Source organism: Stegostoma tigrinum, chromosome 26 (genome assembly GCF_030684315.1).
Source record: "Stegostoma tigrinum isolate sSteTig4 chromosome 26, sSteTig4.hap1, whole genome shotgun sequence".
NCBI lineage: Eukaryota > Metazoa > Chordata > Chondrichthyes > Orectolobiformes > Stegostomatidae > Stegostoma > Stegostoma tigrinum.
The window spans coordinates 15,685,552-15,712,271 of NC_081379.1; the positions used below are offsets into that span (position 1 = coordinate 15,685,552).

The 26,720-nt window shown below is 43.8% G+C and overlaps 2 protein-coding genes across 3 annotated transcripts in view; both read right to left on the bottom strand.

Annotated features, from left to right (window-relative positions):
- LOC125464303 (uncharacterized) overlaps positions 1-26,720 on the bottom strand; it is a 108,644-nt gene that overhangs the window by 67,179 nt on the left and 14,745 nt on the right. Inside the window, exons 7-17 of the mRNA XM_059655180.1 lie at positions 24,573-24,631; positions 20,814-21,036; positions 19,141-19,226; positions 18,661-18,958; positions 15,472-15,647; positions 13,379-13,629; positions 11,752-11,884; positions 9,680-10,133; positions 8,906-8,957; positions 2,760-2,877; positions 707-883 (exon numbers count right to left, since the gene is read on the bottom strand). Coding sequence (XP_059511163.1) covers positions 707-883; positions 2,760-2,877; positions 8,906-8,957; positions 9,680-10,133; positions 11,752-11,884; positions 13,379-13,629; positions 15,472-15,647; positions 18,661-18,958; positions 19,141-19,226; positions 20,814-21,036; positions 24,573-24,631 — 2,027 coding nt within the window. The remainder of the gene's footprint in view (positions 1-706; positions 884-2,759; positions 2,878-8,905; positions 8,958-9,679; positions 10,134-11,751; positions 11,885-13,378; positions 13,630-15,471; positions 15,648-18,660; positions 18,959-19,140; positions 19,227-20,813; positions 21,037-24,572; positions 24,632-26,720) is intronic.
- LOC132210992 (2'-5'-oligoadenylate synthase-like protein 2) lies at positions 7,119-21,240 on the bottom strand. Of its 2 annotated transcripts, none has more exons than XM_059654993.1 (6): positions 21,036-21,240; positions 18,661-18,958; positions 15,472-15,647; positions 13,379-13,629; positions 11,752-11,884; positions 7,119-10,133 (listed from the first exon to the last, which is right to left on the bottom strand). In XM_059654993.1, the coding sequence occupies exons 1-6, from the start codon at positions 21,174-21,176 to the stop codon at positions 9,660-9,662; spliced, it is 1,473 nt and encodes a 490-aa protein (XP_059510976.1). In that variant the 5' UTR covers positions 21,177-21,240; the 3' UTR covers positions 7,119-9,659. The 2 variants fall into 2 exon arrangements, with proteins under 2 accessions (XP_059510976.1, XP_059510975.1); XM_059654992.1 differs by lacking the exon at positions 21,036-21,240 and adding an exon at positions 20,557-20,844.

The window sequence follows — 26,720 nt, forward strand, 5'->3', positions numbered from 1 at the left end:
GCCCTGTGCATTAATATATACAGCTTGGAGCACACACACAAGACTCACACACTGATAATCTTAAACTGGTTTCCCACGTAATTTCAACACACTCCAGATTCTTCAATAAATGACGTCCAAAAGCAGAATCATTGAATGTAGGACTTGCTGCTCTAAGGCTTGCAAACACGGGCTGGTTGAAATCGAATGTCATGCTGCCCGCTGCAAAGGGGCTGCCTGTGGTTCAGGCGTATGGCCCATGTATTGGTATAACACGAATACCAAAGTTCATTTCACATCACTTATTTGTGTGGTCGGCAAAAGATCTTTTGGCTTGACAGCAGCATCTTGCACAATGTGCGTTCCTTCTCATTTTCATGTTCAGTACCACTCAGCAATCTCACTGGAAGGCCAGTTTTCATGCATGGACTAAAGCAATTGATCTTACCAGCTTACTTTGTACTGCAAGAGTGGGGGCTTTGCCTGAGGTTGATCAACAGATACATTTAGTAGCAGGAGATTTTGAAAATGGCCTTGATCTGACATGATTCTTCCTATCCTGAGCCATGGGAAAATGAGAGAAACAGTTGCCGATCTGGACTGACTGGCTGAGTGCCTAATTGGAGCAATGATTTCATAACTCACTAATAGTGCCCGAGTTATTTTCCCCTGAGGACGCTCTTTTCAGCATTAATTCCTGAAGAGTTGGATGTTCTGTTGGACTCACCTTCACCGTTTTAATGATTTTAATGGAGCTGTAACCGGAGAAACATTGTTCCTTTAAAAAAGTGCAGATCTTGTCAATGGCCACGCCCACCTGATCCTGGAACTGCTGGTCAGGGCGGAGTTCATCAAAAATAAATTTATCCAGATGTTTTGGAATTGTCTCATATAGACCCATCCTCTGGAAAGTAGAAATGTTAAGGTGACAGTTTAGTAATTCCACTTTAGCTCAGGTAGTACAGTTATTGATCTGTACAGGAGCTATGAACCTCCTGTGATTCACAGCTACTGGTCACCTTGCAGTGACTGAGCCTGACTCGCATAAATATGCATTTTCCTGCAGTAACCATTGGTACTGTCTCTATCCCAGGACTAACTCTGCGAAAGGAGCTTGGTTCTTCCTAGTCTGTATAGTTCAATGCCAAACTGTAATGTATTGACCACCTGAGTCATTGAGATGGCTTTTGCAATAGTAAGCTGTTCTCACTCCTTATATGTGACAGACAAGGACCATCACCAACAAAGTAGAATTCAACCATCTCCCTGCCTAACCTGCTGTATTCCTTCAGCTCCACACTTTGTTATGTTGAACAAGTGGGTCAGGTTTCTCTGAATACCATAGAAGCTCAATTCTGCAAGCACTTCATCAATTCATTTCACAGGTACTTAAACATTTATCTGAAATCACACACGCTTTCTATAAAATGTCTGTAATTTACTGTACCAAATGACTATCTGATACCACCGACAATGTAAGGATATCCCCGTGGGGCAAGGTCAGAACTCATAGGCACTGGTGCTGTTCCTTGCCCAGATCCCCGCCCTATCGCCTCTATAAGGGCTACCGCCAGCTGTGAGCCAGCCCTTTAAAAGTCAACTTTCAAAAGTAAAATTTTAACTAAATAGCCTCCCAATTGATTTCGCAAAGCGTTGTGCCAATGGAATTATTCGCGTACTCCCGATATTTACCCAGAAAATGTTTATAGGTTGATGGAAAAGGAACCCACAAACTGCAAGATCACTCACCTCTCACGCCACAGAGACGGATATGAAAACCGAAGTTTCGATGTGGTACAATTTTTTTTAAGACTGCAGGTGACGCAGCAAGTTTCCATTTCCCCGTCATTACGTTGCCGGCTTCAGTTTCGATTTTTTGTTCTCTCTGACATTTCTGGGCTGGTGATGTATATTTCGCTGTGACCAGCGGATGGCCACCCACACCGCACAATCTTCACGTTTGGAAGGGCAGTTCCCTAGAACGTCAGCTTAATGCAGACACCATCCCATTAGGGATATTGGTGATAATGGGAACTGCAGATGCTGGAGAATCCAAGATAATAAAATGTGAGACTGGATGAGCACAGCAGGCCCAGCAGCATCTCAGGAGCACAAAAGCTGACGTTTCTGGCCTAGACCCTTCATCAGAGAGGGGGATGGGGTGAGGGTTCTGGAATAAATAGGTAGAGAGTGGGAGGCAGACCGAAGATGGAGAGTAAAGAAGATAGGTGGAGAGGAGAGTATAGGTGGGGAGGTAGAGGGGGGATAGGTCAGTCCAGGGAAGACGGAGAGGTCAAGGAGGTGGGATGAGGTTAGTAGGTAGGAGATGGAGGTGCGGCTTGGCGTGGGAGGAAGGGATGGGTGAGAGGAAGAACAGGTTAGGGAGGCAGAGACAGGTTGGACTGGTTTTGGGATGCAGTGGGTGGAGGGGAAGAGCTGGGCTCCGTCTTCCCTGGACTGACCTATCCCCTCCCTACCTCCCCACCTATATTCTCCTCTCCACCTATCTTCTTTTCTCTCCATCTTCGGTCCGCCTCCCCCTCTCTCCCTATTTATTCCAGTTCCCTCCCCCCATCCCCCTCTCTGATGAAGGGTCTAGGCCCGAAACGTCAGCTTTTGTGCCCCTGAGATGCTGCTGGGCCTGCTGTGTTCATCCAGCCTCACATTTTATTATCTCCCATTAAGGATATTGCTCATTTTCTTTCAAGTGTGAGGTGGACGGATAAAGGAATGATTATACTTTTAAGGCTGATAACAATTATCTGCACTTGAGAACTCACCAAAGAGAGTATTAAAAATAACTCAATCTGGAGGCACGTGTCACGTGAAATCTGGGAAATAACAAAGCTCACTTGCATTCCTTTGAGAAGTTCCACACCTGCCTGAAAGAATGAAGCTCTGAACGAACAAGAATTGGGGTTTTCGGACTAATCTGAGACGAATTTCTCACGGCATTATTTCAGTAAGAGCTACGCCATAAGTGAAGGTTGTGTGAAGTACGAATCGACCCTATAACTAACACAGAGAATGCTGGAGAAACTCAGCAGATCCTGCAACATCTGTGCAGAAAGAGAGAGTGAACGTTTCCAATGTGGTGTGGCTCTTCAGAACTGATCCTATAGTCCAATACCAGGAGAGTGAACACTGATACCCTCCTCTCCACATTGCTCTGGCTGCTTGCAAGGCCAATTCAACAGGTTTCTGGAGGACCAGCTATTATGATCTTCAATATTTAGCTTAAATTTGACATTATGAGAATTCCAGGAATGTGGCGTTTATGAAAGTCAGTGTAATGATTGACAGTCAAGTGAACACAACCAAACCAACCAACTTTAACAATGCAATGATACAACACCTCTGGAGGCTTTAACAAGCTCATGGTTAAACACTCACTCCTCAGCTGGAAGAGTCCCATCCAAGAACAGTGCCAGACAATCTTCCCTGAATTTCAGTTTTCAATCTACTGAGTTTTCTGATTCTGTAGAGGTTGAACAAAAACTTGAAAAAGTTTTTTTTAAAGGTACAATTTTAAAGGGGTACAGAAGCAGAGGGACCTGGTGCAATGTACATATGTCAGAAATTTGGAAGGACAGTTTGCTAGCATGATCAATAAAGCTTACACAAAGGTGATTGTGTTGAAGTTACATAAGTCTGTGGTTGGGTATCACCTGGAGTCAAGACTCCATTTCTGGGAGGTGCATTATAGGAAACTATGAAGGTATTGGAGAGAGTGTAGAAAATATTAATGAGAGTGATTCCAGGAATGAGGAACTTCATTTATGCAGATGGATTAAGGAGTTGGAACTGCTTTCATTGGAGAAGAGAAGGCTGAGAGAAAATTTGGTGGCGGTTTTCAAGACAGAGCAGAAAGGGAGAAACAATTCCCGCTTCTGAAAGGGTTGAGAATCAGATGACACTGGTTTAAAGAAGTTAGCAAAGGAAGCAAAGGTGTGCAACAAAAGTGATGTTCACGCAGTAGCTTAGGATTTTGGATGCATTGGCTAAACATTTGGTGTAGGCAGGTTCAACTGAAGTATTCAACAGGAAGCTCGATGTGATTTGTTTTTTGGCAGCAGTCTCAATACGGGATCTATTTCTATGTATTTGTTAATGGCATACCATGTTGAGAACCAGGTTTCCAGAAATCCCCTTGCATAGATTGGTTTCACAGGTCGGCACAACATCGAGGGCCGAATGGCCTGTACTGCGCTGTATTGTTCTATGTTCTGTGTCTGTTGTATAGTCACTTTGTCCCAGTTGAAATAATCGCCTTCATTGTCTGTGTACTGAGACAAGTGAATCTTGGTTGTGTCTTTTTACTGCCAGCTGGTGTTCGTGTGGCCTGGTCATCTGTTTCTTCCCAGTTTGTCCAATGTAATGTTTATTGTATATTCCGTACATTACATTAGTCCTGTTTCCAGTCAGTTCGGGGTCTTTAGTTTTTGATAGCATTTGATGTAGTGTTGATGTAAGTTTATTTGCAATCATGGTGTTGTGTGGCCTGAGGAGACTGGTTGTCATTTTTGATATATTTTTGATGTAGGATGGCATTACTAGTGTCTTGTGTTGTACCATGTACTCTGACTGTCACTTGTTTTGTAGACATCTACAGACGAAACTTCTTGGGTATCCGTTGTCAGTAAATAGTTTGTGTAGGTGTTCCTCTTCCATTCGCTGGAGTTGTGGGGTGTTGCAGTGTGACATGGCTCATTTAAATAGTGTCTTGATGCAGCTGTTTCTGTTTGGTGGTGTGGTAGCTATTGAAATTCAAGATTTGGTCCATGTGCGTGGCCTTTCTGTATACTCAGGTCCAGAGAATTAAGAATGGGAGCAGTTTTTTGTTTTCCTCCTCTCTAGTGAACTTTATGCTGGCGAATGTGTTGTTAACAACCTGGTGGGTATCTCCTACTTTTGTGCATTTGATTATTATGAATGTGTCATCCATGTGTCTTACTTACAGTTTTGGAACGCCTGTGTGTTCCAGTCTCTCTATCACTGCTTCCGCAATGAGACCTGAGAATGGGTGATTCCATCAGTATGCTGTTGATCTGTTTGTATATTTTGCTGTTGAATGTGAAATACGTTGTGAGGCATAAATCGAGTACATTTCAGTAAGCTGTCCTTGCTGATGTTGTTGCTGGTGTTCAGGGTCAGTGCCCCTGGTCCTTCTTGTGGTGTGGCTAGTATCTCGCTCTATTTCCTGCACTTCTGTCCTCAAACCCCACCTCCCCGACAACAGTAAAGATAGATTCTCCTTAGCCCTCATGTACCACCCCACCTACCTCCAGATCCAATGTATCATCCTCTGATACTTCCACCACCTAAAATCAGACTCCACTGCCAAAATATATATTTCCTTCCCTGCCCCACCCTGTCTGCATTCCCCAGGGACCGTTCATTCCATGACTTCCTTGTCAGCCCTACACTCCCCACCAATTCCTCCACCACATCCGGTACCTTTCCCAACAACCGCAGGAGGTGCAACACCTGTCCCCAGACCTCCCCTCTTATCTCCATTCAAGACAATCCTTCCAGATCCAGCAGATTCCTTGCACTTCATCCAACCTTATCAATTGTATGTTACTCCCAATGTGGTCTCCTCTACATCGGGGAAACCAAATGCAGACTCAGGGATTGGTTCATCTGTGTTCTGCATGCATCAACCAACCCAATCTTTTGGTTGCCATCCATTTTAATTCCATCTCCCAGTCAGCTGATGACATGTCCATCTTTGGCCTCCTCCACTGTCAGATTGAGGCCAAATGCAAACTGGAAGAACAACACCTGATATTTTATCTTGGAAGCTTACAGACAAATGGCCTTAACATTGAGTTCACCAGCATCAAAATCTCTCCATTTCCAGCCTTATCCCATGTCCAGCCCTACCCCTCCTGACCAGACCTAATTTGGACATCTTCCTCATCACCTATCTGCTCCATCCTTCCCAAAGACCAATCACAATAACCCTCTCTCTGCATCCACCTATCACTATCTCTCCTACTCTTCCCCCACCCCCAACCTCCTCCATTTATTTCTGTGCTCCTCTTCCCCTTCCCAGTTCTGACAAAGGGTTTTGGCCAGAAATGTTGACCTATCTGCTCCTCGCATGCTGTCTAACCTGCTGTTTTTCCAGCCCCACATCTATAGTTTCTTGCTTCCAGCATTGCAGTCCATATTGTCTCCCAGGCCACAGACACAAGGCCCTGTCCCCGAGCTCTACCAGGCTGGCCCTAGATACAGAGGAGGAACAAATTACTGAAGATGCTTGGATCTGCACTGAAAACAACAAATGCTGGAAATCACAGTGGGTCAGACAGCATCCATGGAGAGAAAGCAAGCTAATATTTTGAGTCTAAACAACTCTTCAACTGGATACGGAGGATCTGATCTGTTCAGATCTTTTCAGATCTGTGGCTTGTTTGGTAGTGCAGACTTTGATTGCAAGTGATAGAAGCATTTTGTTGAAGTTTTTCTTGCCTTGTGCTCACCAGAACCTTATGTAAGAATACCAAAATAAAAAGTAAACAAAATAAAACCCAAAAGAACAATGGATGCTTGAAATCAGAAACAAAAGCAGAAATTGCTGGAAAAAGTTCAGCTAGTTTGGCAGCATCTGTGGAGAGCAGAGTTAACATTTCAGTGACCCTTACTCAGAACAGACAGTAGCTAGGAAAAAGATTTTTATGCCAAAGATAGGGGATAAGGAGTAAAGAATAAGTGGAGATAGAGCCCAAAGAGAGAAAAGAACAGTTGCACAAACAATGGAAAGGATAACTGTAGCCAGGGAGATTGAATGGTTACTATTCGTGGCCAACAATGAGTTGTGTGTCACAGCACACAATATGATAACAAGGGCTTGTGTGTGGGGGTTCAGCTAAGGACATGGGAGTAGGTGCCTCAAGCCCTAAAATTTTTGAACTTGACATTGAGTCTAGAAGGCTGTAGAATTCCCAAGCAGAAAGTCACATGAATCTTGCAGCTGGTGCTGACTTCACAGGACCACTGCAGCAAGCCTGAGACAGAAATGTTGGCCATGGAACAAGGTGGTGCATTGAAACAAAAGGCAAATGGAAGCTCAGCATCTTTTTTGAATTTAGAACTTTAGAATTACAATTAGGTTTTATTGTCACATATACTCAAGTACAGAAGAAGTGAAAAGTTTACAACATCACCCCTCATGACACCATTTTAGGTACACAGTACCTAAGTACGAACCTCAGATACAAAAAAAAAGAGGAAAATAAAAGTTACATTACCTTAGTGATTCATAGTATAAGTTAGAAAATAAGACATACAGTTAAAGGGATAAACATTACAGTCTGAGAAACAGCTTATAATAAACTTTACATTGCAATAGATCACCACAGCGGCTTCCACATGCGGTCTGACCGACCTCACAACCCACTGACCACACACGCTGGTACCCAGTCCAACAACCATCCCCACTCTGCTCTGCTCTTCCGGACAGAACATAGGTGTTCTGCAAAGCAGTCATCTAGTTTACATTTCATTTCTCCAATGTAGCGAAGACCACATTGTGAACAACAAATGCAATAGACTAGATTGAGGAAGTGCAGGTAAAATGCTGCTTCACCCAGATGTTACACCTTCTGCAGTTGAAGGGGGAAGTGCCATAGGACATTTTTTAGGGGCTGGATTGCTGTTGGGAGTGAAGGATGAGTGTACTCAAGTATCCCGGAGAGAATGGTTCTTGCGGAAGCCAGACAAGGGAGGAAGGGAGGCAAGGCAAATTTGTGCCTGAAGGTGCCAGAATTGGCCCCCCCAAAATGGAAACAGATGTCAAGGAAGGGAAGGGAGGTGTCAGAGATGGACCAAGTGAAGGGGAAAGCAGGGTAGAAGTTGGAAGTGAAATTGGTAAAGTTTTCCAATTCTGGGTGAAAGAGGGAAGCAGCTCACTATCATTGGTATACCAGAGGAGGCGTTGTTGTTGCAAGCTGGAATAGATTGAAACACACACCCCACAAAGAGGTGAGCATAGCCTGGGCCCACGTCGGTAGCCATGGCCACCACTCTGGCCTGAAGAAAGTGACAGAAGTTAAAAGAGAACTTGTTCAGGGTGACAGCAAGCTCGGCCAGTCAGAGGAAAACGGTGGTGAATGTGGACAGTTTCGGCCTTTTTTTCCAGGAAACGGAGAGTTCTGAGGCCATCCTGATAGGGGATGGACATGTGAAGGGATTGCATGTTCATGTTAAAGGGGAGATAGCTGGAGCCTGCAAACTAGAAATTCTGAAACTGACATAAAATTTAAGAGGAATCACAGATTTATGTGGGAAGGGCCTGGACAAGGGACGAGAAAACAACATCACTATAAGAAGATAGTGCTGATTAGTTGGTAAATGGACTGTGAGTTGCCATGAACAAAACATAATAGGGAGGTCTCACAGTAAACTGCCAAGCCTTGTTTCAATTTTAAGCATGCCAGTTTAACTCTAATCTGTCAAGAAAATAACAAGAGTACAGCTGTCATCTATTTTGTTGATTTGAAACAGGTACAATGTATGGCATGTCCAATAAAATGTTAAGACACATCATCTGAAAGGTACTCCTGAACAGGAACTGTAATAAAAGGGTCTAGGAATATAATCCAACAGATTATCTCCAGATGCAGAAACAAATCACATCCTTGAATGAGTTAATGAACTGATTAACAGACTCAATATTGGCAAAGATCTTCACTGTGCAATGTTATATATTCAGTCTGTCGTGATATTGCACAGCAGATTCAATAGTAATCTTCAAAAAGGATGGATTGAAATTTATTTGAAAAAGGAATTGGATAGCTTCTTCACATTTCCAGATTCAAAATGACGGTCTGACTGGCTTTCCTTCAATTGTATAAATTCTGTGATACTGTGACTATTGTAATACATAATATGTCCTTTGCAAATAACACTCCTACCTTACCTTAATATGTAAACAACTACAAAACATTCCAAGTAGTAAACAAATACATAATCTAAAAAGATACAAAATAAAATAAACAACTGTAATTACAAAGAGCTTTATTAACTCACTGCTGCAGTTGACAGAATTTGTGCAATACAAAGACAAAATAAATGCAAATGAGTATTATTTCATTAATTTTGAGAGGAGGGCCACTTGTTGCCATCTTCAATGTGCTATGCAGAGCAGACAGGAGGAGCAAGTTATTTCTGAATCACAGGCTGATCCCAAATAACCTCAGGCAGTGATTGGTCACATCAACTGACCTGGAGGAGGGGTGGGAGAAATCACATTCAAAGAAAAGAGGCAGAAGTTCTATTGGTCTTTGGAGATTAAAATATATTGCATTCAAAGTACCATTTGCGCAGTGAATTATAGTTGAAGGAAATCACATTCAAATGAAAAAAAAGGGACAGAAGTTATATTGATCATTGGATACTAAATATATTGCACTCAAAGTATCATTCCTGCTGTGATTAATAGTTGAATACATGCGTCAAAATGCACAGGATTAACTCCACTTCAACTGTTACTTGGAGTTTCATCTCATTCTCAACGTAAATTTCATTTAAATTTTAGGCATTTTCAGCAACATGTAAATTAGTGGAAAGGACAAATATGTGTTGTATATTTTTAAGACATGTTCTTATTCAATCCAGTTGATAAGATGCATCATTAACATTTATTTTAAACTTTTTAGTGCTGGTGTTAATTTTCAAGTTCCCCTGCCCCCACGGAGACGCAAGTTGATGTTGATGGTAGAATGGTGCTCAATGCCATAGTGTGCCAGCGTGTGCCCATCTTCTAGTATTCTTGACTGAAAGGTCAGGTAGTACTGGCTCGGAGAAATACGCTCCAATGATTGGATCTTATTTTTCAGGCTCGAAACCTTGTCAGTTGGGAACACATTAATTTCCAGGTTTTGTCCATTTGGATTCCTTACAAATATCTCCATTGAGTTTATCACAAATAGTTGGAGCTTTGCATGAAAGAATATTCCAGAATCCAATAAGGTTTTGACATCATTCAGAATGGTTTCATTGAATATCAGGCGTTGATGGTGAATTGGAATGTTCCAGTTTTGCTGGATTTGATGCTTAATCATTGAGATGTTGGTGTCAATGTTGGCCATCAGGTCAAATGAGGGACCATCCAGGATAAACACAGCAATTTCAAACTGTGGTACTGGCTAAAACAGATTGATAAAGAAATTAATTTTGTTTTGGTACTGGAAAGATAGTTGGTTGTGCTCCTTTTAAATACAGATATCCCAATAATTATATTGTTCAAGTTTATTCCCCACCTCTCCTGATTCTTGTTATAGTGATAACTAGAACCGGATCCTGACATTTGTGTTCAACATTTTATTCTCAGCAAAGACATAACATTTGTTCAACATTTCACCAAGTCAGATCTTGTACTTGAAGCGTACATAAGGTTTAGGCAACTGAAGACAGACAAAGCTTTGGAAGAATATTGGGAATGTAGGGCGAATCTGAAACGAGGAATTAAGAGGGCTAAAAGGGGACATCAGATATCTTTAGCACGTATGGTTGAGGAAAATCCCAAAGCCTTTTATTCATACATAAAGAGCAAGAAGGTAACTAGAGAAAGAAGTGGCCCACTTAAGGACAAAGAGGGAAAGTTATGCGTTGAGTCAGAGAAAATGGGTGACATTCTTAACAAGTACTTTGCTTCGGTATTAACCAAGGAGAAGGACATGACAGAGCTTGAGGTTACAACAGATGTTTTATTACTCTAGGTCAAGTCGGCATAAGGAAGGAGGAAGTGTTGGGTATTCTAAAAGGCATTAAAGGTAGACAAGCGCCCAGGTCTGGATGCAATCTATCCCAGGGTTATTGAGGGAAGTGAGAGAGGAAATAGCTGGGGCCTTAACAGAAATCTTTGTAGCATCCTTAGACACGGGTGAGGTCCTGGAGGTCTGGAGAATTGCTAATGTTGTCCCCTTGTTTAAGAAGGGTAGCAGGGATAATCCAGGTAATTATCGAATGGTGAGCCTGACGTCAGTGGTAGGGAAGCTGCTGGAGAAGATGCTGAGGGATAGGATCTATTCCCATTTGGAAGAAAATGGGCTTATCAATGATAGACAACATGGTTTTGTGCAGGGAAGGTCATGTCTTACCAACTTAATAGAATTCTTTGAGGACATGACAAAGTTGATTGATGAGGGAAAGGCTGTAGATGGCATACACATGGACTCCAGTAAAGTGTTTGATAAGGTTCCCCATGGCGGGCTGATGGAGAGAGTGAAGTCGCATGGGGTCCAGGGTGTGCTAGCTAGATGAATGGTGAGACAGGCAAGGTCATATCTACAAAGGTGTATCTTTGGTTCATGGCAAAACAAACCAATAATTTAATGTTTCAGAGATAGTGGGAATTGCAGATGCTGGAGAATCTGACATAACAAGATGTAGAGCTGGATGAGCACAGCAGGCCAAGCAGCGTCAGAGGAGTTGAAGAAAAGGTCTAGGCCTGAAACGTCAGCCTTCCTGCTCCTCTGATGTTGCTTGGCCTGCTGTGTTCATCCAGTTCTACACCTTGTTATCTTTAATAATTTAATGTTTCTGGCATCTTTGTATTGCTACCTTGTAAATTACCTGAACCTTAATTGGCCTTATTTCCATTTTTGCATTATTTTTAATTGACATGCACGTAAAAGATTTTACTACTTATTTCATATTCCTTGAGTGAAGTCAAGAGAGCAGGAACTCTGAGTTAACAACCCAACCTACAGAATTTCTACACCAAACAGTGCACTGTATCAATCATTTTCTAAAACTATTTACCTGGACATTCCACACTTGGACTCCAGAGACACAGAGGGAATGCAGCCATTTCATGGCCTCGTTGACCATCACATACCATCCAGCAGACAAAGCCACATTATTAGTTGGATCGGCTGGGTCAAGAATTATTGGTCTGCAAAATAATGAACCACAGGCCTGAGTTTCTTAACAGTGTAATGCTGAGTTTAATGATGATTATTGTTATTAGTATGGAAAGAATCCAGCAATTTGTGATGAAGTGATGCCCACGAGTTATGAATCAACATAACTTGCTGGATGATTTGTGTTCCTCTGCCAATAGCTGTTAACGTCCCTAGATCTTTCAAGGACTTTCTCTCTTTGTATAATATTGAGGAATTAAACTCACAGCAGGAAGAGTGTTGTAACTCAGCCACTTGCCTGTCTCAAATTGTTTCAAAACAAGTTTCACCTCATGGACAGAGCAGGGCACTGTGAACTGTTTGATTTTCTGGATCACTCAGAAGAAAGTTATCTTCCTTCTGGCCTCCTTCACTCATGAGGAAACTAGCAAGCTTCTTCTTACTCAGTAAATTGATCGGAAACCTGATGCCAGGTTGCTTTGAATTCAATCATTGATGAATTCAAAGTATTCAGAATCAAGACCCTTAACATCACCTTTATCAGTGACTTTATTCATGCCGAGATGTGGTTTCAATCCGTTCTTTGGAGCCAGTTACGAATGAATGAATACTACGGAGAAAGGTCTTTCTGGATGGATAACATAGTCTTTCTAATCGGTAGACGTCAGTAATTATATCAGTCGATACTTTTATAACATCTCGAATGTTTTAGGATATCCCCCGATGCTCATGGAGAGTGGATACTAACCGTAAATATAATGTGAGGGTTTGAACAATAGTTTCTAGGAAATTATTAAAAATTGGATTAAAAGGAGTGATGACGTTTTTGGAGAATTCTACAATGCGGCACCAATGTGGTGTAAAATTCTGAAGAAGAGTCATGAAATGTTAACTGTGTTTTCTATCCACAGATGCTGCCAGACCCGCTTTGATTCTCCAGCAATTTCTGCTTAATTTTATTTCAGACCTCCATTAGCAGCAGTGTTTTGTTTTATTTTAGTGACTTAAAGCTTTGCTGCTGATGGAAAATAAGAGAAAGAATAGTACACAGGAAATCAAAGACATGAGCTGGAACAATTGCTAGATGGTGTTACAGGTACAAAGTACAGCAAACAAATGAGGTGATTTGGAGATTTGTAAACTAAAATAAAGATTTTAAGACTAGAAAAGATCAGTTATAGAAGGAGCTAGAGCAGAGTTTTGATTGGGTATTAATGTAATGAGAATGATAATGTGCATTTAGGAATATAGTCATGAGTGAGGGCTCATGGGCACTTTTTCACAACAGAATCAGTGTTATTGCTGACTCATAACAATGAGTTGTATATTCATCACATTAAAGTAACATGTTATATCACTTATTTGACACTTCAAGATGCCAAAGTACTGATTTAAGGGCAAAGCAAATTAGATCGCCAAAATGCCCTGAAATCAGCTTCCTTACTTGGGAGCTCCTTAAAGAAGTGGAACAATTCTAATTAGTTTAGATTGAAGGATATTTGAAAGCTTTTATTGAAAGCTTTTACCTGCTCCCACGAAGTTTCTTAACTAGAAAGTTTGCAATGACTTGATTGTTGACATTGTAGTTGTCAGTCCAGTAAATATGCAGATTTTGATAGCTGCAGATCAGTTCAAGAACTGTCCGAAAACCTTCAGCAGTGATAAATCTCTCGTTCCTACTGCCTTGCTCCCAGGCGTAGATAGTCAGCAGCTCCACTGCATACTTAGCAGGCAGACGCTCACCAGGAGCCAGCTCAGATTTCCGTGGCTTGACATACTGAATGGTGGATGTAAATACACAACAATGACATTAAAATTATTCATGCCAGCTCCCACCTTACACTTCTGTTTTCAGAGAACTCTGCGAACATTAACATTCCTGACATGGTCCCATTTTTCTTACATCCCCTCCTACGGACATATCTTGTTTGTATCTTGTTGTCTTTGCTCGCAGCAGAGTGAATCTATTTTCTCCTTTTCACACCTTCATTTATAACTATTTTTATCCCTGTCAATCACTACATCACCATTAGCCACCCTTTGCCTTCTGTTCTCGGCACCCTCACTGTCTGTTCCACTTGCTCCTCCTCCCCCTTTGTCAACAGCATAAAATCCACCATTTTCTAATGTTTTTCAGTTCTGAAAAAGCATCACATTGAACTCAAAACCTGAACTGTTTCTCATTTCAATGTTGCTGGATCTGCAGAGTTTCTCCAGCACTTCCTATTTGAATTTCAAATTTCCTCAGAGGCCAGACTGTGTGTACCCAGACCAGCTCTGTATTTTCAGCATCCACCAAGAAATCCACAAGATCTGCTCACATTGTTCTCTTTTGCCCTTGCATTGGATTACACACGTGATCTCTGTTCAGTATTTCTCCACAAAGGTAAAGCGGAGGAGACAGACTATCCATGTCCAGGTCAAACAGAAAGTAAGCACTTGGAATTAGACTCTTAGGACCAATTGCAACATCAGAATTTTCTACTGTTTCTCCCTACAAACATGAATTTTGATAGCAGCTCTCAGTAAAGTTGTGGGACACACAGCATTACGTGTAGGAATTTCTATATCAGTTTGAAGTCAGCCGTATAGAGAAGCTGCACAAAGAAGCAAAAATTCTGAAGGGACCAATCAATGCCAACCAAGTGCTTAAAAGATGTAAACAGGTATTAAGTCCCTCATTAATAATATTCAAATGATAGCATTGTGTTTCGTACAGCTCTCTGACACACCTGCAAATTGTCCACACCCATATGGCATCTACTTTATATAATCCGCTGTTGGGTGAAATTGGTAATTTTTGCTTCCATTTCTCATTCAGAAGATGAGCACTGTAAATTTTCACCTCATCATTGCTCAGTTGATCATTCAACAACGAATTAACTTACAAAATAAGAGAAAATAAAATGTATTTCGGAGTTCCCAAGCGCTAGACAATTGCTAGTGAGAAGATTGATCAAAAGTTTTCATTTACAAGTTCAAGTAAACTGAGATGGTCACTCAAAGGCACAAAGGAGTGTAAAAGGTATGAAGATGAAATCCCATACCCTCAATAAAATGTAACACCAAGTTCAAATATGTGCAGGTTAAAAGATTGACCTCCATCTCTGGACTGTAATCAACACGAAAATAGCTCCTCCACACAGTTTGGCTTCAAGGAATTTATTCTTTTAAGACATTGGAGAATTAACATCTGATTCTGAGATGTATTTAACCTAAGACAAAGGTGTACAGGATCTCCTTTTCCTCTAAAGTCATTCCAATGACTTCAAGCAAAGCCAGTTTCCAGCAGAGGCGAGGCTAGATTGTTCAACTGTTAACAACATGGACACGTCTTTTCTCTGGCTTCTGACACCAACCTTTGTCTCTTATTGTATCTTTAGCAGACACTGGTGGAGCTCCCAGAGAAACAGCACAAATGGACACTCCCTCAAAGATTCTGCCAATCCCTGTCCATGCAAAAAAACATTCTCAGTAACAGTTTGCTGGTTTTTAATAAGGAGGAACCACAGATTCGTCAGTCATATTTGTGAATGCAGTAACTACTGGCAGAGAAAACCAACTTTTTGTATGCGCATATCTTTTACATTTACATTTGTCGTGTTCCCCAATCACTCACCTCTTTGTACCAATGTTTTAGCAGGCGAATCAAGTCTTTAAGTTTCTCATCACGTTGCTTCACAAATTTCCTCTGGAGCTCAGTAAAACAGGCAGAAAATTCCCCACATGGATCGCCATATTCACTTACAAATTCCATTAGCTTGAGATGGGCTTCGCTTGCATCGTATGATCCCTCTGTAAGAAATCAAAACATTTCAGCAACAGAAACGGTGTCATTTGTGGTCATCTGATATAAGTAGGATACAGTTACCCTGTTCCTCAAGGTCAAGTCATCAGTTGTCATTTTTTTAGTTTACATTTGTTGTTTAATAACTGTAACATTTCATACACTTCTCATGTCACCTCATTCCAGAACCGCAATAAGGGTCTGCTGGTCATTACCTTGTACCCTATTGTTCTTGTATTAAAAGGATAATCTTCAACCATTTTCAACACCTTCAACGCAATGCCATCAAAAACAATTTTTGTTTCCCTTCCTGCAGTTTTAAGTGGGCCACAACACCCACGTCCAGTGACCAACCAGCCTAACCAACCTTTCTGATGAAGGGTCTAGGCCCAAAACATCAGCTTTTGTGCTCCCGAGATGCTGTTTGGCCTGCTGTGTTCATCCAGCTTCACACTTTGTTATCTCGGATTCTCCAGCATCTGCAGTTCCCATTATCTCTAACCAACCAACCTTCCGCTTTCTACAGCACTCTTCTCCACAAATGTAACACCTCAGTATTTATCTCCTCCCTTCTCATCATCTAAGGCCTCAAATACTCTTCCCAGACATGGCTGCAATTTCCTTAACTGAACCTGCTATATATGCTGTCTGTAGTCTGTTTTCCTTTACACTGGAGAGTCCAAACACAGAATTGATGACCACTTCACACAGCTCAGTTCAGTTCAGTTTGCCACCATAACCCAAGCCCATCATATGAACAGACAAACTAAAAGTCAGGAGTAGGCCACTCAACATCCCAAGCTTGCTCTGATCATGGCTGATCGGATTTGTCTGCGTTTTGGCCTTTCCCAGATCACTTTCATTCAATTCCTTATCAAGACTTTATCTACTTCCGCCTTTGGTGAGGAGAGATCCAAAGACTTAAAGCTTCTGAGAAAAAAAAAGAAATTCTCAATTTCTGTGATAAGAGGTGACCCCTTATGTTGAAACAATGAGCCCTAATTCTATATTCTTCTAGAACAAGAAGCAGCCTTTGCATATCCAACTGTTGAGATCGCTTAGAATTTTGTGTTTCATTCAAATGACCCACTTATTCTTCTAAACCCCAGCAGATATAAGGCTAGCTTGTCCAACCTTTCCTTATCAGACAACTGGCCTACTCCAGGATTCAGTATGGACAACCTCTTAACTGCTTCCAACATATTTACATCCTTCCATAAATAAAACTCCCAACACTTAACAACTTTGGTAGCAAAACTAGAAAGGCAGAACGTTCATTTGAGAGGGACATGCAACAGGACCTGGGTATTCTTGTACACCAATTGCTAGAGGTTAAGCATGCAGGTGCAGCAGGCAACAAAGAGGCAATTGGTCTGCTGGCCTTCACAGCAAGAAGCCTTGAGTACATGAGCAGGGATGTCTGGTGCAATTATAAAGTGCCTTTGTGAGCCATCCTGGAATATTGTGTGCAACTCCTTATCCAAGGAAGGATGTTCTTGCTACATACAGAGCGCAGCAAAGGTTTACCAGACTGATTTCTGGGGCAGCAGGACTGATGTGTGAGGAGAGGTTGAAATCAGAAAGGACTATAAGTGCTGAGTTCACAAGAATGAGAGAGTGATTTCAGACACCTTTGAAATTATGGCAGGTCTGGAGAGGGCAGATGCAGGACATTCCTGATAGCAAGGCAGTCCAAATCCAGGGGTCACAGTCTAAGGATATTTAGGATTGTGGTGAGGAGAACTTTCTTCCCCCAGAGTGGTGACGCTGTTGAATTTGCTACGACAGAAAGCAATCAAGAACAAAAAAAAACTTTGTATAACTTCAAGGAGCAGTTGGAAGTAGCAAAGGAAATGGAGACAATGCAGGAACAGGCTATCAAAGGTGAATGATAGTCATCATCATAATGAGTAGTTGGGCTGTTTTGAAGAGCTAACTGGCCTACTCCTGCTCCTATTGTCTATGCTTCCAATATATAAAGTGCTGCAGTCTGTGGTGTCACCAGTGTTCTGTATAATTGAAGCATAAACTCCCTATTTTTGTGTTCAATTTGCCTCAATAAACAATAACATTCCATTAGTTTTTCTAATTACTTGCCATACCTACATACTAACCTTTTGAATCAAGCACTAGGGTACAGATTCCCTTTGCGTCTGCAGTCCCTCATCATTAATTTTTTTAATGAAAAGATGTTTTCTACCAAAATGGAGTTTGCAGTTTCCTACATTACACGCCATGTTTCAGATCTTTCCCACTCACTTCACCTATCTATATCACTTTGAAGACTCCATATGTCCTTCTCACAACTTACTTCCTAACTACATGTGAATCATCGATTTGGGCGGCAAGGTGGCTCAGTGGTTAGCACTGCAGCTTCACGGTGCCAGGGACCCGGGTTCGATTCCAGCCTCGGGTAACTGTCTGTGCGGAGTTTGCACATTCTCCCTGTGTCTGTGTGGGTTTCCTCCAGATGCTCCAGTTTCCTCCCATAGACCAGAGATGTGCAGGCTAGGTGAATTGGCCATGCTAAATTGCCCGTAGTGTTCAGGGGTGTGTGGGTTATAGGGGGATGGGTCTGGGTGGGATGCTTCAAGGGGCGGTGTGGACTTGTTGGGCCGAAGGGCCTGTTTCCACACTGTAGGGAATCTAATCTAATCGATACATGCAACAACTATACCTTTAATCTCTTCATCCAGGTCACTTATATAAATTCTAAGAAGTTGAACTGCAGCACTGATCTTGTGACAGGCCACTCACTACATGCAGAAAACAGTCCATTATTACATACACTGCTTCCTGTTAGCAAACCAATCTTTTAGCCATGTCAGTATATTATTCTACACCATGATCTTTAATTATCCTTTTTAATTCTGAACCTTATACCTATCCTAACATCCGTACGTGATGAAACAATGTGGACAAAAGTCACTATCTTCCTGGCTTTCTTGAGAAGTAGCAGAGATTTGTGGAAGAATTAAAATTAAACTCAAGATTCAATATAATATTGACATAAATTCTTACCTAATACATCAAAAGCTGGCAAAACATCAAAATTCACACTGCTCGAATTTTTCCTTGATTTTACTGCAAAGCTTAAAGATTTTGGTGGGATGTTGCTGTTCTGTGTGAAACTTATGCTGATATCACTGATCTCATAGGCAATGCTCACTGCGCACGTTTTCAGTACTTCCTGAATTTCTTCAAGAATTTCCTGCCTTGTGTTTCTCTGCTCCTGAAAACTCTGGAAACAGCTGAGGAAAACAACAAGATCTGCATCTGAACCATTCCTTAAAGCTGTTCCTTTGCCTGAAGACCCTCCCTGCAAAGGAAGAATAGACAATTATTTAGGAATATTTCAATGATCAGTGAATTGACCCATTCATAAATCTTGGAGACATCAGTCTTGAAGGCCCATCAAAGCACTGCAGGTTATCTATGCTGTTGGGCTCAGTACTGAATTCACATTGGCACACTTTTTGTTGCTATTTCCATGATGTTTACTTTCCCCTTGTCCTCCTTTTTGGAACATGTCATCACTTGAAAAGTCACAACACAACAAGGTCTCTTTGCAATTTGAACATCTAGGTCTGTAATTGACAAGTGGTGTCGTCAAGAGCAATATTTTGGGCAATTCTCGGCAAAACTGATGGTAAATCAGAAACCAATTTGAAATATGCTCTTTTGATACATGTCATGGTGACCTTTTCTAATATGAGCAGGTTTGAATAAGGCTAAAAGTCACTCAGTACCATTTTGCTGTGATTTATTTTCTCCTCCTTCTGTTAAACCAGAGTTAATATGAATATTTGAATCAATAAGTATGGTGCTGGAAAAGCACAACAGGTCAGACAGCATTTGAGGAGCAGTAAAGTCAATGTTTCGGGCCAAAACCCTTTGTCAGGACTGGATATTCGCCAATTTGAAATTTTGGGCTTCATCCAAACATCAGGGTCAGAGGCAGCTTCAAAATAGCCAGCGGGCAAGTTTCTAAGCAATGTTCCCATGAGGAAGACAGTCAGTTAGGCTCATTGAGAGCTTTGTTAGCAGGGGTATTATGAGCTGGCTGCAGCTTGCCTGGCAGTTTTCAGTTTCCTGATGTGACTGAGCAAAGTTCAATTTCCTGGAGGTGGGAGCCCAACAACTGACACTGAGCTCAGTGCTCTGTGCAGGATTTTTGGACCCTCTCCACATCCTGTGCATGAATGCAACCAAGGAATGAAACCCATATCAACTCTCCCCTCCCAAACCACTCCTTATCTCCCCTTCCCCATCAACAGTCCCCCAAAGACCAACTTCTGCCACCCACCACACTAACATCCTCATTGTGGAGTTCTGATTGAATTAAAAAGTCTAGACATCAATTTGCTAAGACATCATTGAGAGACCATCACCATGCTGATTTGCTCTGTTAGTTATTTTCCCATTCCTGAAAGAACTGAAAATAACAATTTGGAAGGAACAGATTGGAAGTGAAAAATCTGAAACAGAAATTGTTGGAAAAACTCAGCAGATCCGGCAGCATCTGTGGAGAGAAAGCAGAGTTAACGTTTCAGATCCGGTGACTCTTTTCAGATTCAAAGTAAAACCTTCCCTTCAGCAGATCTCCATCAAGAACTACCCACTTTTTACTTCAGGCAAAATATCTACATTTTTCTTAAATATTCCTGGGTATTCCTAATCCCATTCATTTAATTGAAGTTGTGGAGGCAAATATCTCCCCTGAAACGCCATTCCACATCAACTTTCTACATGTTGTAGGGAACGCGAGACAACACAGAAAAGAGGAAACGTAATATGGAAAAATTCATACCTACAATAAAAAAAACTTAATTCTTAAGTTCTGAATACTGTAAACTTTAATTTTTTGTAAACATTATTAATTCTGCATGCTGCATTAAAAAAATCAAAATCGCTTACTTTAACGGCTCTGATAACTTTGAACTCAGGTTGATGGATAAAACATTGATTCCTTAATAAATAAGATATTCTACGCACTGCGTTTTTCACGTCCTCAAAAAATTTAGTCGGCCTTAGATTTTGTTTAATGAAATCATCCAGCTGAGACGGTTCAATTCTACATAAATCCATCCTCCCAAGTTTTACATCAAATCTTTGAAATTCCCGCCAACCTCTCTCCTCCAGATCCATCTAGAATCCCGGCCCCGGGAAAATACCGGTCGTGATAATGCGCATGCGCTGCGGTGTCGCAACGGCAGACATCGAGATCACATGATCTGTCAGGGCCACGCCCCCGAGGACACCGTCCCCGCCCCCTGCGTGCGTCACAGCCCGAAGCCGATCGGCGCCGTCAATCTTACGGGCGCGTGACCCCGCACTCGGGCACAGAGCTCCGCCCGCAAGTACCCGGCGCCGTCTCAGAGCTCTGCTGAGCTTACCCTGGATGCAGGGCATCTGATCTGTTCCGATCTTGCAGGATCTGTGGCTTGTTTGGTGGGACAGACTTTGCGTGCCAATGATCGAAGAGGCAGTTTGTCCTGAAACGAAACGACAGTTTTCCTGCACCTCTGATGCTGCATGGCCTGCTGCGTTCACCCAGCTGGACACCTTGTTATCTTTGACTCCAGCATCCGCATCTGCCGAGTCCAGGCGCCAGCTCTCTGTCACCTCCTCCTACCGCCCCCTTGATCATGACGCCACCCCTGATCACCAAACCATCATCTCCCAAACCATCCACAACCTCATCACCTCAGGGGACCTCCCACCCACAGCCTCCAACCTCATCGTTCCCCAACCCCGCACTGCCCGCTTCTGTGTCCTTTCCAAAATCCACAAACCTGACTGCCCTGGTCGACCCATTGTCTTCGCCTGCTCCTGCCCCACCGAACATATCTCCACCTATCTCGAATCCATTTTCTCCCCCTTGGTCCAGGAACTCCCTACCTATGTCCGTGACACCACCCATGCCCTCGACCTCCTCCAAAACTTCCATTTCCACAGTCCACAACATTTCATCTTACCATGGACAACCAGTCCTTATACACCTGCATTCCCCATGCAGATGGCCTAAAGGCCCTCTGCTTCTTCCTGTCCCGCAGATCCAACCAGTTCCCCCTCCACTGACACCCTCATCCGCTTATCCGAACTTGTCCTCACCCTCAGCAACTTCTCTTTCAATTCCTCCCACTTCCTACAGACACACGGGTGGCCATGCGTACCCGCATGGTCCCAAGCTGTGCCTACCTCTTTGTAGGTTACGTGAAACCATTCCTCTTCTGAACCTGCACTGGCCCTAAACCCCACCTCTTCCTCCGTTACATCGATGACTGTATCGGCGCTGCCTCGTGCTCCCACGAGGAGCTTGAACAGTTCATACACGTCACCAACACCTACCACCCCAACCTTAAGTTCACCTGGACCATCTCTGATACCTCTCTCTCCTTCCTGGACCTCTCTATTTCCATCTCTGGCAACCACCTACAAACCGATAGCCATTTCTTGCCCACCGAATCCCACAGCTACCTAGATTACAACTCCTCCCACCCACCTTCCTTCAAAAATGCCATCCCCTATTCCCAATTCCTTAGCCTCCAAGGCTCCCAGGATCTGCTCCCAGGATGAGACATTCCACTCCCGTACATCTCAGATGTCCTCGTTTTTCAAGGACCACAACTTCCGCCCTCATTGGTCAAGAATGCCCTCGACTGTGTCTCCCACAATTCCCACAACACATCCCCCCCAACAATAGCAACCAAAAGAGAATCCCCCTCGTCCTCATGTAGCACCCCACCAACCTCTGGATCCAATGCACTCCTCCGACACTTTCGCCATCTGCAATCCAACCCCACCACCAAAGACATTTTTCCCTCCCCACCCTTATCTCCTTTCCAGACTGACCACTCTCTCTGGGCCTCCCTTATCTGCTCCACACTACCGTCCAGCCCCACCACACCTGGTACTTTTCCCTGCAACCGCAGGAAGTGCTACACCTGCCCCTGCACCTCCTCCCTCACCCCCATCCCAGGCCCCAAGAAGACTTTCCACGTCAAGTAGATCTTCACCTCCGCATCTGCTGATGTGGTATCCTGTATCCGCTGTTCCCTCTGTGGCCTCCTCTACATTGGGGAAACCAAGCAGAGGCTTGGGGACCGCTTTGCAGAACATCTACGCTCAGTTTGGATTAAAAAACTGCACCTCCCAGTTGCAAACCATTTCAACTCCCCCTCCCATTCCGCAGACAGCATGTCCATCCTAGGCTTCCTGCAGTGCCACAACGATGCCACCTGAAGGTTTCAGGAACAGCACCTCATATTCTACTTGGGAACCCTGCAGCCCAATGGTTTCAATGTGGACTTCACAAGCTTCAAAATGTCCCCTCCCCCTAATTCATCCCAAAACCAGACCAGCTTTTCCCCACCTCCCTAACCTGTCCTTCCTCCCACCTATTCCCTCCTCCCACTTCAAGCCCCACCCCCATCTTCTACTACTAACCTCATCCCACCCCCTTGACCTGTCCGTCCTCCCTAGACTGACCTATCCCCTCCCTAACTCCCCACCTACACATCTTTACTGGCTCCAACCTCGCCTTTTTGACCTGTCTGTCTCCTCTCCACCTATCTTCTCTCTAACCATCTTCTATCCGCCTCCCCCATCTCCCTATTTATTTCAGAATCCTCTTCCCCTCCCCCATTTCTGAAGAAGGGTCTAGGCCTGAAACGTTAGCCTTCCTGCTCCTAAGATGCTGCTTGGCCTGCTGTGTTCATCCAGCTCTACACCTTGTTATCTGCAGTTCTTGCTGTCTCATTTTGTTGAACCTTTTTTGTCTTGTGTTGACCAGGACCATTTGCAAGAATGCCAAAGAGAAAACAAGTTAAAGACCAAAAGGACTGCAGATGCTGTAAATCAGAAGCAAAAACAGAGGTTGCTGGAAAAGCTCAGCAGGTCTGGCAGCATATGTGAAAAAGAGTTCTGAGGAAGGGTCACCGGACCCGAAACATTTACTGATTTCTCTGCACAGATGCTGCTCGACCTGCTGAGCTTTTCCAGCCTTTCCAGGTGAAGCAGCAAGTTACCTGCACTTCACTCAATCCAGTCTACACTTTGTTTCTCCAGTGTAGAGGAGACCACATTGTGAGCGTAGACTGGATTGAGTGAAGTGCCGGTAACTTGCTGCTTCACCTGGAAAGGCCCTTGGATACTGAGGGGGTGAAGAAGTAAATGGGCAGGTGTTACACCTTCTGCAGTTGCAGGGGAAGGTGCCATGGGACTGTGTGGAGTGTTGGGAGTGAAGGAGAAGTTGACCAGGGTGTCCCGGAGAGAACGGTTCTTGTAGAAGGATGACAAGTGAGGGGAGGGAAATACATATCTTGTAGCACCTTCCCACTGGAGATGGCAGAAATGGTGGCTAATGATCCTCTGGATGTGGATGTTGGTGGGATGTTAGGTGAAGACAAAAGGGCCGTATCCCTGCTGTAGGAGGGAAGTGGGGTTGAGATGCTGAAGTGTGGGAGATGTATTCAACCCAGCTCAAGGCCCTATCAATCACGGGGCTGGCGAATCCTCGGTTGAGGAAGAAGGTGGACATTTTATAGGCTCTCATTTCGAAGTTGGCATCGTCAGAACAGATACAATGGAGATGGAGAAACTGGGAGAATGGAATAGAGTCTCTCCAGGAAACAAGGTGTGAGGATGTATAGTCAATGTAACTGTGGGAGTCAGTGATTTTATAATGGATATTGCTGGCTAGCCTATCACCAGAAATAGAAACAGAGATGTCGAGGAAAGGAAGGGAGGAGCCAGAGATGAACAGGGGAAGGTGAGAGCGGAATGGAAATTGGATAATTGATACTGATAAATTGATAATTTTTTCTAATCCTGATTGAGAGAGAGAGAAGCAACATCGATGATATCATTGATACACTGGAGCGAGTGGGTGAGGGCCAGATTAGGACTGGAACAATAAATGTTCCACATACCCCATGAAAAGACTGGCATAACTGGGGTCCATATGGGTACTCCTGGCAACCCCTCTGACCTGCAGAAAGTGACAGGAGTTAAGAGAAGTAGTTCAGAGTGACGACGAGCTTGGTCACGTTGAGGAAGAATGTGGTGGATGTGGACAGTTCAGGCCTTTTTTCTAGGAAGAGGAAGAGAGGCCTGAGACCAGCTAGATGTGGGGATTGATGTGTGAAGGGCTTGCACATCCGTGGTAAAGAGGTGACAGCTGGAGCCCACAGATTGGAAATTCTGAAACTGATGTAAAGTATCAGATGAATCTCAGATGTAAGTGGAAAGGGACTGGTCAAGGGGAGCAAAAAAAATCGAGTTGACATAGGTAAGAGAAAACAATACTGCTATGAGAAGAAAGTGCTGATTAGTTGGTGAATGGTCTGTGATTAGGAGAGGAGTTGCATGGACAATGAATATTACAGAGGACTGACAGTTAACTGCCAAACTTTGTTTCACATTTAAATAAACCATTTTGACTAATTTGTCAAGAGAACAGCTGACAACTATTTTGTTGAATTGAGACAAGCACAGTACATGTACATCATTGATAAAATGTTAAGAGGCATCACCTGAAAGGTACTCCTGATCTGGAACTAAATCAAAAGGGTCTAGGAATATAATCCAAGATAATAAAATGTGAGGCTGGATGAACACAGCAGGCCAAGCAGCATCTCAGGAGCACAAAAGCTGACGTTTCGGGCCTAGACCCTTCATCAGAGAGGGGGATGGGGAGAGGGAACTGGAATAAACAGGGAGAGAGGGGGAGGCGGACCGAAGATGGAGAGTAAAGAAGATAGGTGGAGAGATTTTAGGTGGGGAGGTAGGGAGGGGATAGGTCAGTCCAGGGAAGACGGACAGGTCAAGGAGGTGGGATGAGGTTAGTAGGTAGATGGGGGTACGGCTTGGGGTGGGAGGAAGGGATGGGTGAGAGGAAGAACCGGTTAGGGAAGCAGAGACAGGTTGGACTGGTTTTGGGATGCAGTGGGTGGGGGGGAAGAGCTGGGCTGGTTGTGTGGTGCAGTGGGGGGAGGGGACGAACTGGGCTGGTTTAGGGATGCAGTAGGGGAAGGGGAGATTTTGAAACTGGTGAAGTCCACATTGATACCATTAGGCTGCAGGGTTCCCAGGCGGAATATGAGTTGCTGTTCCTGCAACCTTCGGGTGGCATCATTGTGGCAGTGCAGGAGGCCCATGATGGACATGTCATCTAGAGAATGGGAGGGGGAGTGGAAATGGTTTGCGACTGGGAGGTGCAGTTGTTTGTTGCGAGCTCAGCGGAGGTGTTCTGCAAAGCAGTCTCCAAGCCTCCACTTGGTTTCCCCAATGTAGAGGAAGCCACACCGGGTACAGTGGATGCAGTATACCACATTGGCAGATGTGCAGGTGAACCTCTGCTGAATGTGGAATGTCATCTTGGGGCCTGGGATAGGGGTGAGGGAGGAGGTGTGGGGGCAAGTGTAGCATTTCCTGCGGTTGCAGGGGAAGGTGCCGGGTGTGGTGGGGTTGGAGGGCAGTGTGGAGCAAACAAGGGAGTCACGGAGAGAGTGGTCTCTCCGGAAAGCAGACAGGGGTGGGGATGGAAAAATGTCTTGGGTGGTGGGGTCGGATTGTAAATGGCGAAAGTGTCGGAGGATGATGCGTTGTATCCGGAGGTTGGTAGGGTGGTGTGTGAGAACGAGGGGGATCCTCTTAGGGTGGTTGTGGCGGGGGCGGGGTGTGAGGGATGTGTTGCGGGAAATACGGGAGACGCGGTCAAGGGCGTCAACAGCAACTCATATTCCGCCTGGGAACCCTGCAGCCATATGGTATCAATGTGGACTTCACCAGTTTCAAAATCTCCCCTTCCCCAACTGCATCCCTAAACCAGCCCAGTTTGTCCCCTCCCCCCACTGCACCACACAACCAGCCCAGCTCTTTCCCCCCACCCACTGCATCCCAAAACCAGTCCAACCGGTCTCTGCCTCCCTAACCGGTTCTTCCTCTCACCCATCCCTTCCTCCCACCCCAAGCCGCACCCCCATCCACCTACTAACCTCATCCCACCTCCTTGACCAGTCCGTCTTCCCTGGACTGACCTATCCCCTCCCTACCTCCCCACCTATACTCTCTCCACC

Coding starts and splice junctions, on each gene's coding strand:
- LOC132210992 (XM_059654992.1), bottom strand. CDS start 20,787: ATGGATCTGGAGGAGAGAGGTTGGCGGGAATTTCAAAGATTTGATGTA. Junction 18,959..20,556: donor AAGTTATCAGAGCCGTTAAA/GTAAGCGATTTT, acceptor CTTCCTTTGCAG/GGAGGGTCTTCAGGCAAAGG. Junction 10,134..11,751: donor TCCAAGTGTGGAATGTCCAG/GTAAATAGTTTT, acceptor AATCTGTTTTAG/CCAGTACCACAGTTTGAAAT.